Here is a 15,398-nt window from a genome sequence, read left to right on the forward strand (position 1 = left end):
GTTTGCTGGGGGAGCTGTGAACTATCTTGCACAAGCTAAACTTCTCAAATAAGCCTGTTTGGGGAAGGGAAATATTTTGCTTTAATTTGGGTGAAGTGTGTGTGCTGGGGAATCAGTGAACGAGCTTATATGTACTTTAGGTAAAGGGGGAGTGCTGGGAAGGGGGGAAGGGAACAATCTTGTTTCCATTTGGGGAGAGGGGTGTGATTTGTTGGGGACAGGAAACAATCTTGATTTGATTTGGGGGGAGGGTTTTAATTGGTTGAGAACAATAAACTATCTTGGTTTTCTTTGGGGGAAGGGTGTGATTGTTTGGGATCAGGGCGCAATCTTGCTTTGCTTTGGGGGAGGGGTGTAAATATTTTGCTTAAATTTGGGAGAAGTGTGTGTATTGGGAACAGTACTTCTGAAGGAGCTGGCAGGGGGGAGGTAAAAGGAAGGGAGAAGGGCTACTACTGGACAGGGGACATGGGAGGTAAAAGGAAGGGAGAAGAGACAGAAAGAAAGACTGACAGAAAGCCAGGGAGAGAGACAGACAGAAAGACAGGGGGACAGGGAGAGAGACAGACAGAAAGACAGGGGGACAGGGAGAGAGACAGACAGTAAGACAAGAAGCCAGGAAAGAGACAGATAGAAAGAAAGACAGAGACACACAGACAGGGGGACAGAGACAGAAAGAAAGAAAGGGGGGCAGAGAGAGAAAAAAAAGGACAGACAGAGATAAAAAAAGAAAGAAACGCCTCAGCGATCCATTGTGCTAAAAGTCTACACATCTATTCTAGCACCCGTTAATGTAACGGGCTTAAACATTAGTAATTATATAATATCAGAAGACTGTACCTAAGGTAGTCCTATGGCAGTAGATGACATGATTAATTGGTGGTCCTCCTACTGTCATGGTTTGGAGAGGAGTAAGAAGGGTTGAGAGGACAAGTAGCAGTAGCCCAGAGCTGGATCCTGTTCTTTCTCAGCAGGAGACACCCAATGGGCAGGAATAGGGAGGCAGGGATGGGGTGAGAATGGAGGGAAAGAGTGCCTGGATGGAAGCTGGGAAGGAGCTGAAAGACACTGGAGATGACAGAGTAAAGGACAAGTCTGTGAAGGGGTGAGAGCGTAAAATGTAGCTGGCAAAGAGATGAAAGAACGGGTGGTGTGACCAGGAAGTGACATCAGAAGGGAGCAGAGGCCAGCGTGAGCAGCAGGTAGAAGATGCAGCTTGTGCCAGTAAACAATTAAAGAGGTATGCAGGGGGCGGAGAGGATGAAAGGAGGAGAGGCCTGCACCCGCGTGAAGATGGCACCTGGGTCAGTTTGCTGCCCCCCCTTACACACACACACACACACACATATCTTACTACGTCCCTTCTTATGTTGGATTGTAACTCAATATACATCACAAAATTTAGTGCACACAAAATCAGTTTAAGGCATGATAACAAACCATATGTACTAATGAATTTGCAATTCCTGATGATCTTAGTACTCCAAAGAGCATAGGGCTTCTTTTACTAAACCGCAGTAGAGCTTTTTACCACGGGCCAGTGAGGTAAATGCTACAATGCTCATTCAAATCCTATGAGCATCAGAGCATTTATCTCCCCAGCCCCGCGGTAAGAAGCTCTATTGCAATGTAGTAAAAACCAGCGTTAATCAGCAACAGGCTCTTTTCTCTTCTTCTGGTAAAAATCAAGCTGGGACCGTCTCAACGAGGCTCAGCATGTTCTGTACTATCAGAAATCACTTACCACACAGATCCAAAGGGGTCTTCAGAAACATGCCACTCTGTGTGCTAAATAAAGGTGCTCATTTTCAAAGCCCATGGACATCTCAAAAGGCTGAAAAGGACATCCATGCACATTAAACTTACAAACTTGATTTTGCAAAGGCAGAATAGGGACATCCAACACTGGAGCATGTTTTGGACAGGACTAGAGAGTTCCTGGAATCTGGACACCCAACAGTTTTTTTCCAAAGGGAAAGAAATGTTGGCCTGTCGCCAACTGCTGCAACCCTCAATGCCATTTATTTGATGATTTTTGCTATCTGCTAAGTTGGTCTTTGACAGCAAGGTTCTGGCGCCAGAGCTAAGTTTTTCTTTTTCTACTCTTCATCTGTTAGTTCAAATGCCTCTATATGTATAGGCTTTTTTTATATATATATATGATGCCTTTTAGATATTTAATGAAAATAAAAATTTAAAAAATATTTCAGTGCACAGTAGTGGGGTTGAATGCTCTCTAGGTCCCTACATTCTTTTCTGGTGTGAGTTTTTTTGCCAATGACAAAAACAATGCTAGCTTAAAAATCATCAATGATATAATCATCAATGATATATCATCAATGATATAATAATTGAAGCTTTTTCTCCATCTTTTTGTGTGAATGTAAGATCTGAGAAATTGAATCCACTGCTGGTGAGTGACATTCTCTAAGTTATTGTGGTTTTATTGTCACTTCAATTTATTTTTGTTAAAAAATGTTAATGTCTAAATAGAAGGATTTTCTTATTTAGACCTGTTTCAGGAACGTTCAGGTTACAGAAAGGTGCTCTGATTGAGCAGCTGTCCATTAGGAGGATTAAGGCATGACACCAGTGGTTGCTGTCCATCTCCCTCTCCTCAAAAGCAAAACTGGAAAGGGATACCAGGCTCTGTGACAGCTTCAGGTGTTATGGGCATTCTTAACAAAGTAGGAAGCAAGTCTGAGGAATAATTAGTAGTTAGTACAGTAAACTATAAATCAAGGTATTATAAATCCCTCTTCAACACTTTTAAATTGTGAGACCTCCAGAAACAAAAAACACTAGGCTGACCCTCCACTTTGCTGGACATCTATGTGGCCATTTTCTAAGAATGCTGGTATACAGATGCCCATGTCCCTTGTTTTCCTTCATTTAAATTTTGGACGTTTCAGTTTGTAAAATGGATGTTTATTATTTTATTTAATTAAGCATTTATATACCACTTATAGTCTAAATGGTTTACATTCAGGTACTCAAAGTATTTTTTCCTGTCTGCCCTGGTGGGTTCACAGTCTATCTAATGTACCTGGGGCAATAAGTGACTTGCCCAGGGTCACAATAAGCAGCACAGGATTTGAACCCACAACCTCACGTGCTGAGGCTGTAGCTCTAACCACTGTGCCACACACTGTTTCAAGTGCATGGATGTCCATATCACATATTTTCTAATGGGCTGTATCCTGTTCAAAAATACATATTACGTGTTAGATGGATGTCTGTTTAGGACGTTCTGACTTGGACATCATTTTGAAAATGCCCCTTAATCTGTTTACTCTTTAGTAAGGCAACAGGTCCTTACACTCACACAGCTGCTATGGATGCTATACCTGTTCTGTAGATAAATAGAGCTTCCAATACAGTATACCCTCACAAATTTGTGGTTCCGAATTCGCGGACTCAGTCATTTGTGGATTTTTTCCATGCGTGTTTGTAGACTACAATGACTCCAAAGAAAGTCCCGAAAGCATAAGACAGCAGAAAGCAGAGCAGATTGGCAGCCAACTGTAGATGGGCAGAAGTCCTGGTGAGCCACCACCCCTGTAGCCCTCTCTTGCCTCCGATCCCCACATCCAATATTCGCGGTTTTTCAAAGTTCGTGGGTGCTCCTGGAACATAACCCCCGTGAATTTCGGGGGAGTACTGTACCACCAATCATGTGAAAATTTTACAAATATTTTTTAAAAACCCAAATTTTGGAACCATAATACTGATTGGTAATAGTATTAATTTAAACACTGTGTTCAGTCAGTGTTTCTGAGACTTGTTTGATTAACTTTTTGTATGCAGTGACAGTTCACAAGGTAGTGATTTTTTTTGTCTGCTAGTTATATACCTAAAAAGTAAAAATTTGACAAAAAATACCTTTACAATTTGTTGCTAATAAAGGAATTTACCCCAGCTTTCACCGAGACTGGACCTGGGATCTTCAGAGTCATTTAATTTAAGATATCTTTGACTCTAAGTGAAAGGCCTTTGAATTGATGCTGTCTAAATTTGTAGGATTTTAGCAGGTATCTGTTTGTGTAATGTGCTCTGGATACAGGAATGCATATGTCAAAGGTCATAGATGGATAGGACAGGATGGCTTTCTGAAATCCTTTGGATATAGAAACATAGGGGATACTTTCCCTCTAGCTGTGAACCTGTGAATAAATTCAGACTCTTTTCCTCATAGGCCCTGTGGATGCTCCTAGTCTAGGCAGCTAATATATTCTCCCTTTTCTTCCCATCAGACTTGAAAGGTGTGGTCTCAGCCAAGAATGACATCCGTGTAGAGATTGTGCACAAGGAGCCAGCTGCTGGGCGGGAGAGTGAGGAGCACCCAACCATCAAGCAACTGATGGTAAGCATATTGCCCCCCCCCCTTCAGTCCACCTCCTATTGCTATATACAGGAAGGTCTTGGGCAGGGCTCTCAATTCATGATCCTTCCCAACTCCATTAATCAACTTACCCTAAGGTCAGACTAACCAGCCTCTTCCTCCTACTTTTCTAGAGAGGAAGCTCATCCACCCATCTTCAGCTCTCCAGAACTTCTCCCATGCATCAGGAAGCATTGAAAATGTCAAACAGCTGAGATACTAAAATATTCCCTAGTTACCTTAAAAACATGAGATAGCCCCATCACTTTGTTGATTTTTAGGTCAGCCAGTAAATCATGAACATGGTCTTCTGAAATTGGATCGAGATCCACCTCACTTCCATTCCAGTTTATGGCTATTTTCTGTGGTCATGTTCCAAATCCTTTCTTAGTGAACATCAAACAAATATATCTGTTAAGCAATTCCACTTTTTTCTCATCAGCCTCTACATATTCCTCCTCTTTATGCTTGAGTCTTATGACTTTTGCACTTCGTCTTAACACTAATATATGTAAAAAATGTCTTGAATATTTACTGTTTATCCTCAGATGTATAATGTCTTAAAAGAACATTATTTGCCTTGCTCTCTTTACTCCTCCATCCCTATTCACGTTTGTCTTCTGCGGTCCCGCTCCCGGCGCTTCAGCCGTAAACACAGAACAGAAATATTTTTTAAGCAATTCAGCCTTTTCTTTATCAGCGTCTACATATTCCTCCCTTTTACCTTTGAGTCTAACAATGCCACTTTTGCACTTCTTCCTATTACTAATATATCTAAAAAAAAAGTCTTGTCTCCCTGTTTTACTGTGTCAGCTATTTTTTCTTCCATGTGCATCTTTGCTTTCCTGACAAGACCAGCCTCTCTTAACTTTACAGATTTTTTTGCCTGTCTTCCTCTTTCTGTGATCTTTTGTAGTTTATGTAAGCTAGCTCTTATTCCTTACCTTCTCAGCTACTACTTTTGAGAACCAAAGCAGCCTTCTTTTCCTCTTACTTTTACTTACTTATTGTGAGATAAAACAAAAATCCAAACAACTAAAAGCTTCTTTAAAAATACCCCTCTACTCTAAAAACTACAACAATTAAGCCCAATATACCAAGTATATGAAAAATACCAGGCAGATCCTTTCTTGTAAAAGCCAGAAAATTACCTCAGCTTGGAATAAGCCCCTCATTAGATGTTCTAATTGAACCTTCACTCTCATATAGGGTTATTAAAACAAATGGAAGTAAAACCCGGATGTCTTAATCCGTCCTCTTTTTTCTGGAGCCATATGGTAACCCTAAACCTCCTCCCACCAATTAACTTTCAGACCCAATTCCCTCCCTCAAAGATTTTAATATACTCATAGTCATAATCATCCTACCACCATCCTTCCCATCATAAGTTTTTAATATTAAACTTATATACAAAATGAGGGAAATTTTATAAAACTCACCTAAATTAAGAGATCAATTAGGAACCTACTTGTAGCCTATTTTATAAAACCACATATGTTCCTAGGTATTTTCATAAAATGGCCATTGAAAAACTAGCAAACAGGACAATGACTTTTGGCCTACCAGTTTAGCGGTACAAAGCATGAAGTCAGAAAAATGAGAATCCCTCAGTTCACACTCCACTTCATTGGTTTATTGTGTTAGTTCTGCCTGCTACTCAAAGCTAGAGGTCAAGGATTGCTATTTATTTTTGTCTTGATCCTCCCATTTTCTCCCCTCCCCTCTGCTTCCCACAAATGCTAAGTGTACATATTCACCACGCATTTTAAAGGGAATAAGAGATGAGAGCCTTGCATAGGCAACAAAACAAAAGAGAATTTCTTTCACCACAAGTCACACAAGCTTTCTGCACCTTGGTATATCTAGCTGAAATTAGATACAAACAACATTGGTCTCCATTCTCTCTGGGAATTCGTGTCATGCAGGCATCAGAAATAGGTTGTCAGGCCATTCACAGCAGACTTCCTGGCATCATAAAACAAACTGAAATCTACTTTAGATGGAAAGCGTTATGGAAATTCATGCAAGTTTAGAAGTTATTTCTTACATATTTCATGTCATTTTACTCATTTTAACCCACTCACAGTTCATTAAAAAGTAATTATTCTGGTCTCCAGGTATCCTCAGGCATCGTATGTTTGTGCTGATGGACCTGTCATACTCAGAGGTTTTGCTACAAAGGGCAAATCAGTCTACTGCATAGCAAGCAAGCAGTGATATATGAAAATCACAGACCTACGTTTTCTCTAGACACTACAGAGTTTGCAAATGTCTTTTGCTTCTAGGCCACATCTTCCTAATCTTCCTTTTTATCCCTGGGAGAAGTGCAAACTGCTCCAGCTTTCTGCCGAGCCTCTAAGGGAAAAGGAATTTGTTCATCAAATGCCCTGCCACCTCCTGGGCATTCCTGGTTTCCACTAGAGACAGCTCACTGCTTCGATGGCTCATATTATACAAAATGATATTTCTTTTTTGCCTACAGTATTAATTTGAAAAGAAATACATGTATATAAATTCCAAATTAAAATTAAACAAAGCTTTCAGAGCCTGAATTTGCAGGTCTTTCTAGTAGGGTTGACAACTGCCTTCGTGTCTTAAAGAATTATTTAATCCAGCCCTGACTTAGCTCATTCCACAAATTTATAATTCAGATTGGTCCATTCATTTCTGTCAAACAGTGATTTCCAGACCTTTCTTAAGGAATCCCCAGATAGTCAGGTTTTCAGGACATCTGCAATGAATATGCATATGATAGATATGAATATACTGCCTCCACTGCATACAGATTTATCTTCTGCATATTCATTGCAAAAATCCTCTAAATCTGTCTGGCAGTGGGTTGGGGGTGGGGGGGTGAGATTGTCCCTTAAGATAGGTTAGGTAAGCGCTACCATAAAAATAAATCTGCTCTAAAAATCCATGGCCTGTCAAAACTTGTCCTTGATAACCTAGAGCTGTTTAGTAACCCGGTAAGTTGATTTTTTTAAAGGTGGGAAGTTCAAATCCTTGCATATGCTGTGCGAAAAACCACACACCATATCAAGGATCTGAACAAATCCCTAAAGAAATGTTCTATAGTAATCCAAATTGTGGCAATGGGGCACGGATGCTAGGCGTGCATGACTAGAACATTCCATTCTATATTATTTCCTAAGTCATTCACAGGAATTTTTATGGATTCACTAGAGGTAGGTCTTGGTCAGACAAATCTGATCAATTTCTTTGACTGGGTGACCAGAAAATTGGATAGAGGATGTGCGCTAGATGTGGTGTATTTAGATTTTAGCAAAGCCTTTGACAGTGTTCCAAACAGATGTCTGATAAATAAACTGAGTGCCCTTGGGATGGGTCCCAAAGTGGCAAGCTGGATCAAGAACTTGTTGAGTGAAAGGCGACAGAGGGTAGTGATCAATGGAGATCGCTCTGAGGAAAGGGATGTTACCAGTGGTGTGCCTCAAGATTCTGTTCTTGATCCTGTTCTTTTTAACATTTTTATAAATGATATTGCTGAAGGGTTGTCAGGTAAGATTTGTCTCTTTGCGGATGATACCAAAATCTGCAATAGAGTAGACATGCCGGATGGTGTGAATAACATGAAGAAAGACCTGGTGAAGCTTGAAGAATGGTCTGAAATTTGACAGCTAAAATTTAATGCTAAGAAATGCAAGGTCATACATTTGGGCTGCAAAAACTAGAAGGAACAGTACCGTTTAGGGCAGGGGTAGGGAACTCCGGTCCTCGAGAGCCGTAATCTAGTCGGGTTTTCAGGATTTCCCCAATGAATATGCATTGAAAGCAGTGCATGCAAATAGATCTCATGCATATTCATTGGGGAAATCCTGAAAACCCGACTGGAATATGGCTCTTGAGGACCGGAGTTCCCTACCCCTGGTTTAGGGGGTGAAGAACTTATGTGCACGACGGAAGAGAGGGACTTGGGTGTGATTGTGGCCAAACAGGTTGAAAAGATAACGGCGAAAGCTAGAAGGATGCTAGGTTGCATAGGGAGAGGTATGGCCAGTAGGAAAAAGGAGGTATTGATGCCTCTGTATAAGACTCTGGTGAGACCTCATTTAGAATATTGTGTACAATTCTGGAGGCCGCACCTTGAAAAAGATATGAAAAGGATGGAGTCGGTCCAGAGGAAGGCTACTAAAATGGTGTGTGGTCTTCGTGATAAGGTGTATGGGGACAGACTTAAAGATCTCAATCTGTATACTTTGGAGGAAAGACAGGAGAGGGAAGATATGATAGAGTCATTTAAATACCTACGTAATATAAATGTGCATGAGTCAAGTCTCTTTAAGGAAACTCTGCAATGAGAGGGCATAGGATGAAGTTAAGAGGTGATAGGCTCAGGAGTAATCTGAGGAAATACTTTTTTATAGAAAGGGTGATAGATGCGTGGAACAGTCTCCCGGAAGAGGTGGTGGAAATAGAGACTGTGTTTGAATTCAAAAGGGCCTGGGATAGGCACGTGGGATCTCTCAGAGAGAAAAAGAAATAATGGTTACTGTGGATGGGCAGACTAGATGGGCCATTTGGCCTTTATCTGCCATCTTGTTTCTATGTTATTTTTTTTTAGGGGGGGGTGGCCATTTTGTTATTACAGGAGCAATGTAATTAAGATTGTATCCTCTGCAAAAAGTGTATACTATTTACAGAGTGTGTGCTATTATTGGCACATGTTAAGGACACATAAAATGTTGACATGCAATAACATGGGCTATATTGATGATATTTTCCATGTCACAGCAAATGACAGCCCATCCCTTAAAGATGCATTGTGGAGATAGGCTCATGTAAAGACTACTGACAAGTTCCATGGTCATCAGGGAAAGGTGTTGCCTGCTTGGTTTAAAACCTGTTGCTTCTATGGGCTACTGCCAACATTTTCTACTATGGGAGGCCTGCAAATTCATAGCTGTAATGGGGGTAAAACCATAACTGGCTCAATCTATTACTTATGACTGAGTATTTGTAGGCAAGATGGATAGGAGACAACACCTGCAGGCACATGAGTGACACTGAAGGGTACAGCTTTGAAGTAGAGAATTGCACGGGAACAGAAATCAAACCCGTCCCTGCCCATCCACGGTAGAATTAAACCCATCCCCACCCATCACCACTGGAATCAAATCCATCCCCGCCCATCCCTATAAACTTCAGAAGTAGTTATTTCATTTAATTATGCTACTGAATTAAAGGATCTGCTAGAGATCCATTTATAAATAAGCAAAGACATTTTATTAATTTGGAAATATTCATTGGGAAGAATACATAGTTTATAAACGGGTTTCTACCAGAGCCTCTAATGTAAATATAAATACTAAGCTGATGAGGACCCCCAAGCTATGGCAGCTTAGTACTTCCTCTGCAGGTGGCCGGGGGTTCCTTTTGCCAAGCTTGGCAGGCAGCAGTAGCGTCCCTGAGACACAGATGCTGGCACCTCAGTGGCTCATGGATGCTGCCAGCGACTGCTGCGCTTGGTGGAGGGGAGTTCTGGCCTCATTAGAGGAGGTCCTCTGCTGGCGATGCTTAGGGATCCCCACCAGCACACAGCAAGGGTCTGCAAGTACTTCAGCACTATAGAAATAAAACCAGAAATGCATTTCTTTTTCTTTTAAACACAATACAAAGACATCTGCTATATATATTTCCCAAAGCTAACATATTTTAGTCAATAAATTCTGATTTTTACCTTTGTTGTCTGAAGACTTATATTTCCATCAAGTTGGACCCAGTTTCTTTTTTTCCACTTTCCCGTCTTTTGCAAATTCTTCTGTTGGTTCCTCCTACCATGGTCCAGCATTTATTCCTCTCTTATCCCCTGGACCATGTGCAGCATCTTTCACCCCTGCCCACCAGCCCCATGCCCAACATTTCTCCTTCTATCATCCCTCTCCAGCACCATGCCACATCTCTCCCTCCATTCCCTTCACCACTATGTCCAACATTCCTTCCTCTTACAACCAGACAACCTGGTTTGTGAATGAAAGTCTTTGACACTCAAGTGTGAATCAACTTGGCACCTATAATACTGATTTTCAAATAGCAAAACAAAGCCTTCAAATGTCAGAATGTTCTTAGATTTAAGTTGAAATGAAAATGCCCTATAAATTTTAGGATTATTAAAGTACATTTTGTTGGGGGGGGACAAGGGGGATGCGCCAAAGTTGTTCTGGAGAATTGTCTTAATAATGAATAACCAATCCGCTGGACAGCTCTTGTGATGAACAGATTCGTAGACACACCAAACTACCATGAGCTGACACCTGGCGAAATTCTCGCCATCACCTCTGTCATTGCTGCCCATCAGGTTTCCAACCTCTGTGGGGTTGTCTTGCTGTTGTTCATGGAGAAACCTGCTGTTTTTTTAATCCATCAAGCAAGAAACAGAAAAATAACAACATCCACTATCTTCTCTTCTCCCTAAGAGATCCCAAGTGCCTGTCCCACACTTTCTTGAATTCAGACACAGTCTTTGTCTTCACCACTTCTACTGGGAAACTTTTCCACTTATCTACCACCTTTTCTGTATTTCCTTAGATTACTCCTGAGTCTATCACCTTTAACTTCATTTGAGTTTCTTTGTGACACAGATATTTAAACATCTCTATCATATCTCCCTCCTTTCCTCCAAAGTATACATATTAAGATCTTTAAGTCTTTCCCTATATGCCTTATGACGTAGACCAGTGGTTCCCAACCCTGTCCTGGAGGACCACCAGACCAATCGGGTTTTCAGGCTAGCCCTAATGAATATGCATGAGAGAGATTTGCATATAATGGAAGTGAGAGGCATGCAAATCTGCTCCATGCATATTCATCAGGGTTATCCTGAAAACCCGATTGGCCTGGTAGTCCTCCAGGACAAGGTTGGGAGCCACTGACGTAGACCATCAACCATTTTAATTGCCTTCCTCTGGACCAATTCCATCCTATTTATATATTTTTAAAAGTGCGGTCTCCAGAATTGTACACAATATTGTAAATGAGGTCTCACCAGAGTCTTATACACAGGCATCAATATCTCCTTTTTCCTACTGGCCATTCCTCTCCCTAAGCACCCAAACATCATTCTAGCTTTTCTTGTCACTTTTTCAACTTGTTTGGCCACCTTAAGATCATCACATACTATCAGACCCAAGTCCCGCTTTTCTTTCATGCACAAAAGTTCTTCACCACCTAAACAGTATCATCCCCTTGGATTTCTGCAGCCCAAATGCATGACCTTGCACTTTTTTGCATTAAACTTTAGCTACCAAATTTCAGACCATTCCTCAAACTTTGTAGGTCCTTCCTCATGTTTTCCACACCATCAGGGGTGTCTAGTTTATTGCATATTTTTGGTATCATCTGCAAAGAGCCCTTCAGTAATATTGCTTACAAAAATGTTAAAAAGAACAGGCCCAGAACTGAACCTTGAGGCATACCACTGGTAAGATCCTGTTCCTCAGAGTGATCTCCATTGACCACTACCCTCTGTCGTCTTCCATTCAACCAGTTCCTGACTTTGGGGCCCTTACTGAGTATTTATTTATTAGACACTTATGTGGAACACTGTCAAAGGCTTTGCTAAAATCTAAATATACCATCTTTAGTGTTTTCCCTCTATCTCTGGTCACCAAGTCAAAGAAATTGATCAGATTTGTCTGACAAGACCTACCTCTGGTGAATCCATGTTGCCTCCGGTTCTGTAATCCACTGGATTCCAGAAACTGTACTATTCTCTGTTTTAAAAGCATTTCCATCCATTTTCTTACCATAGAAGTCAGAATTACCGGACTGTAGTTCCCTTCCTTACTTACACTTTTGTGGAGAGGGACCACGTCTGCCCTTCTCCAATCCTCCAGTACCATTTTCAACTCTAGAGAAGCATTGAAAAGGTCAGCCTGCAGAGCCACCAGAGCTTCCCTAAGTTCCCTCAGTATCTTCGGATGTACATCATCTGGCCCCATTGCTTTATCCACCTTTAGTTTAGCAAGCTCCTCAGAAAATCGATCAGGATCTACCACACCTCCAGTCCTATTTGCTTTTGTTTACTGGAGTCCTACTCCCGGTACTTCAGCTGTGAACACAGAAATATTTATTAAGCACTTCAGTCTTATCTTCATCAGTTCTACATATTCCTCCCCTTCACCTTTGAGTCTCACAATGCCAGTTTTACACTTCCTCCTATCACTAATATATCTAAAAAAAATGTCTTGTCCCCCCTGTTTTACTGTGTCTACTATTTTTTTTCCATTTTCATCTTTGCTTTCCTGACAACTCAAACAGCCTCTCTTAACCTTTCCAGATATTTTTACTTATCTTGATCTGTGCATCTTAACATTTTGGACTATAGAGAACGCTATAGTGGAAGTTGGAGCTAGGACCAGAAGCAGGTACCACTGAAGAAGAGTAGAAGTTGAAAGTATCTAGAAAAGTCCTAGAAAAACAGATGGGCAAATGATCTGCTAGTACGAGTGGATTGGAAGATGAACAAGCAAGCACATTAGAAGTCAGTTAAGATCTTTTATTGTAGGAGATCACATAAAAGATTGCCCAAAATGGCCATGTTTCACTCAGCAAGGCTGCTTCAATGGTGTTATTTGTACCTCAAGGTATATTCTTTCTACTTTCCTCAGGGAAGAAAGCCTAAGATGTAATTATACCCAGGAAGAACAGAGCAAGAAAAACTCAGGCAGAGTCTCTGTTAACTAAGTAACATGGACAGAAAACAGGGGGTAGGGTTACGTGGCCATTTTTTACAGTGGAGGAGGGTAAATAGTAGAGTGTCACAGGGGGACTGGTGTTATTTAACATAATTATAGATGATTTGGAAATTGGAACAACAAGGGCGGTGATTAAATTTGTACAAAACTATGCAAAGTTGTCAAAACATATGAGGATTGTGAAAAATCCAAATAGCAGATGAAATTTAATGTGGACAGATGCAAAGTGATACATATTGGGAAGAATGATCCAAATCATAGTTACCTTATGCTAGGGTCCATCTCAGGAATCAGCACCCAAGAAAAAATCTGAATATCATCATAGACACTAAGGTGAAATTGTCTGTCCAGTGTACAACTGCAACAAAAAAAGCAAACAGGATGCTAGGAATTATTAGGAAATGGATGGTAAATAATACTGAGAATATTATAATACCTCTTTATTGCACCATGATGTGACCTCACCTTGAGTATTGAGCACAATTCTGGTGCTGTGTCTCAAAAAAAGACATAGCAGCATTAGAAGAAGAGCAACCACAATGACAAAGGGGATGGAACTCCTCTCGTATGAGGAAAGACTAAAGAGGTTTGGGCTCTTCAGCTTGGAAAAGAGATGGCTGAGGGGGATATAATTGAGGTCTACAAAATCCTGAGTGGTGTAGAACGGGTAAAAGTGAATTGATTTTTCATCCTTTCCAAAAAGTACAAAAAACAGGGGACACTTGATGAAATTACATGGGATTAGTTTTAAAACAAACAGGAGGAAATGTTTTTGTTGCTCAAAGAATAGTTAAGCTCTGGAACTTGTTGCTAGATGATGAGGTTACAGCAGTTAGCATAGCTGGGTTTATTTATTTTTTTAAATTTATAAACCACTTAAATCTAAGCCATGTACATATTAAACATATATAATTATAAAAGCAAACAGCATAATAACGAGTAGTTACAGAAATACAGCAGTTTTTGTAATTGGTGGTAATATTTCAATAAAATACTATCACAAATTTAAATCATTCCTCCTCAACCTTTCTTGTTACTTTACTATGCTTATGGTAGCTCTCCACACTTCCCCTATGTATAAGTCTGTAATGTTTGTGTGTTTGTTCTAGTTAGTAACTGAGACCCTGTTTTTAATTGTAATTCGCTTTGAATTTATGATTTTGCGATGCATCAAAATTTTAATAAAACTTGAAACTACCCTTAAGATTGGAAACCACCCAAACCGGAGAACCAAATCTCACTAGGTTTTAAGAAAAGCATCTACAAATAGTTGTGCTTAAGAAAGGTTTGAACAAGTTCCTGGAGGAAAAATCCACAGCGTGCTATTGAGACAGAGATGAGGAAAGCCATTGCATGCCCTGGGATCGGTAACATGGAATTTTGCTACTGTAGGGGTTTCTGCCAGGTGCTGTGACCTGGATTGGCCACTGTTGGAAACAGGAAACTGGGCTAGATGGACCACTGGTCTGACCCAGTATGGCTATTCTTATATTCTTATGTAGAAGTAGAAGGAGAATGAGGGAGCAAGAGAAATAGAAGTTCAAGTTTTTAGCTGGAATTACTAAGATCACAGTTCTCCTGTAATTAACAGAGTTTATTCTTTGCAGTGAGGTAACAAGACAACACACACTTAACTTCATATATATATCAAAGCATAAACACACCCTCCTTAAGGGTAGGAGTAGAAGTGTTTGCAGGCTTTCAGAAGGTGTCAGTGCTTCAAAGCAATAACAGATTCCAATACTGACAAGAAAGGTCAGTCCAGGTTAGAATGTCTGCACCTGTTCCACAGGAGCATGAACTGGCACAACATAAATGGATTCAATGAATCCAAACATAGTCATGGAACATAGAAATAAACTCAGGTCAGAAGATAAACAGGTCATAAATTTAAGATTTGGATCATAGATAACAGATCAGATATTCTAGATAGCTTACCACAGGATTTACCATTATGATTAAGTCATCCTCAGCTTACCCTCAAAGGGCCAGAAATACTTACTTGTTCCCAGCGAGCTCTTTTACCTGGTGCCTGAGCAAACCTTGCTTCATAAGAACAGCCTTACTGGATCAGCCCAATGGTCTATTTAGCCCATTATCCCATCCAAGTCACAAGTACCTGGCAAAAACCCAAAGCTGACATTCAAAGCAGTGGGCACTGGAGGGTTAAGTGACTTGCCCAAGGTCACAAGAAGCAGCACTGAGATTTGATCTCACAACCAGTGAGCCACACCTTCAGGGGTTGGGTTGCTTCAGCAACAACACACTCACTATTAAAGTGGGCAGTTAAGGCAATATAA

General features: G+C 40.6%; 1 protein-coding gene across 6 annotated transcripts in view; it reads left to right on the forward strand.

The window, feature by feature from the left end:
* The window catches only part of KIRREL3 (kirre like nephrin family adhesion molecule 3), a 1,600,598-nt gene that overhangs the window by 1,551,304 nt on the left and 33,896 nt on the right, over positions 1-15,398 (forward strand). For 4 of the 6 annotated variants that reach the window (XM_033917922.1, XM_033917923.1, XM_033917924.1 and 1 more), the window contains one exon: positions 4,254-4,363. In XM_033917922.1, coding sequence (XP_033773813.1) covers positions 4,254-4,363 — 110 coding nt within the window. Of the gene's footprint in view, positions 1-4,253; positions 4,364-6,498; positions 6,637-6,666; positions 6,802-15,398 lie in introns of those variants that run through there. The other 2 variants (XM_033917927.1, XM_033917926.1) reach the window with 2 other exon arrangements.

The sequence above is a fragment of the Geotrypetes seraphini genome, chromosome 13 (genome assembly GCF_902459505.1).
Source record: "Geotrypetes seraphini chromosome 13, aGeoSer1.1, whole genome shotgun sequence".
In the NCBI taxonomy this organism is placed as follows: Eukaryota; Metazoa; Chordata; class Amphibia; order Gymnophiona; family Dermophiidae; genus Geotrypetes; species Geotrypetes seraphini.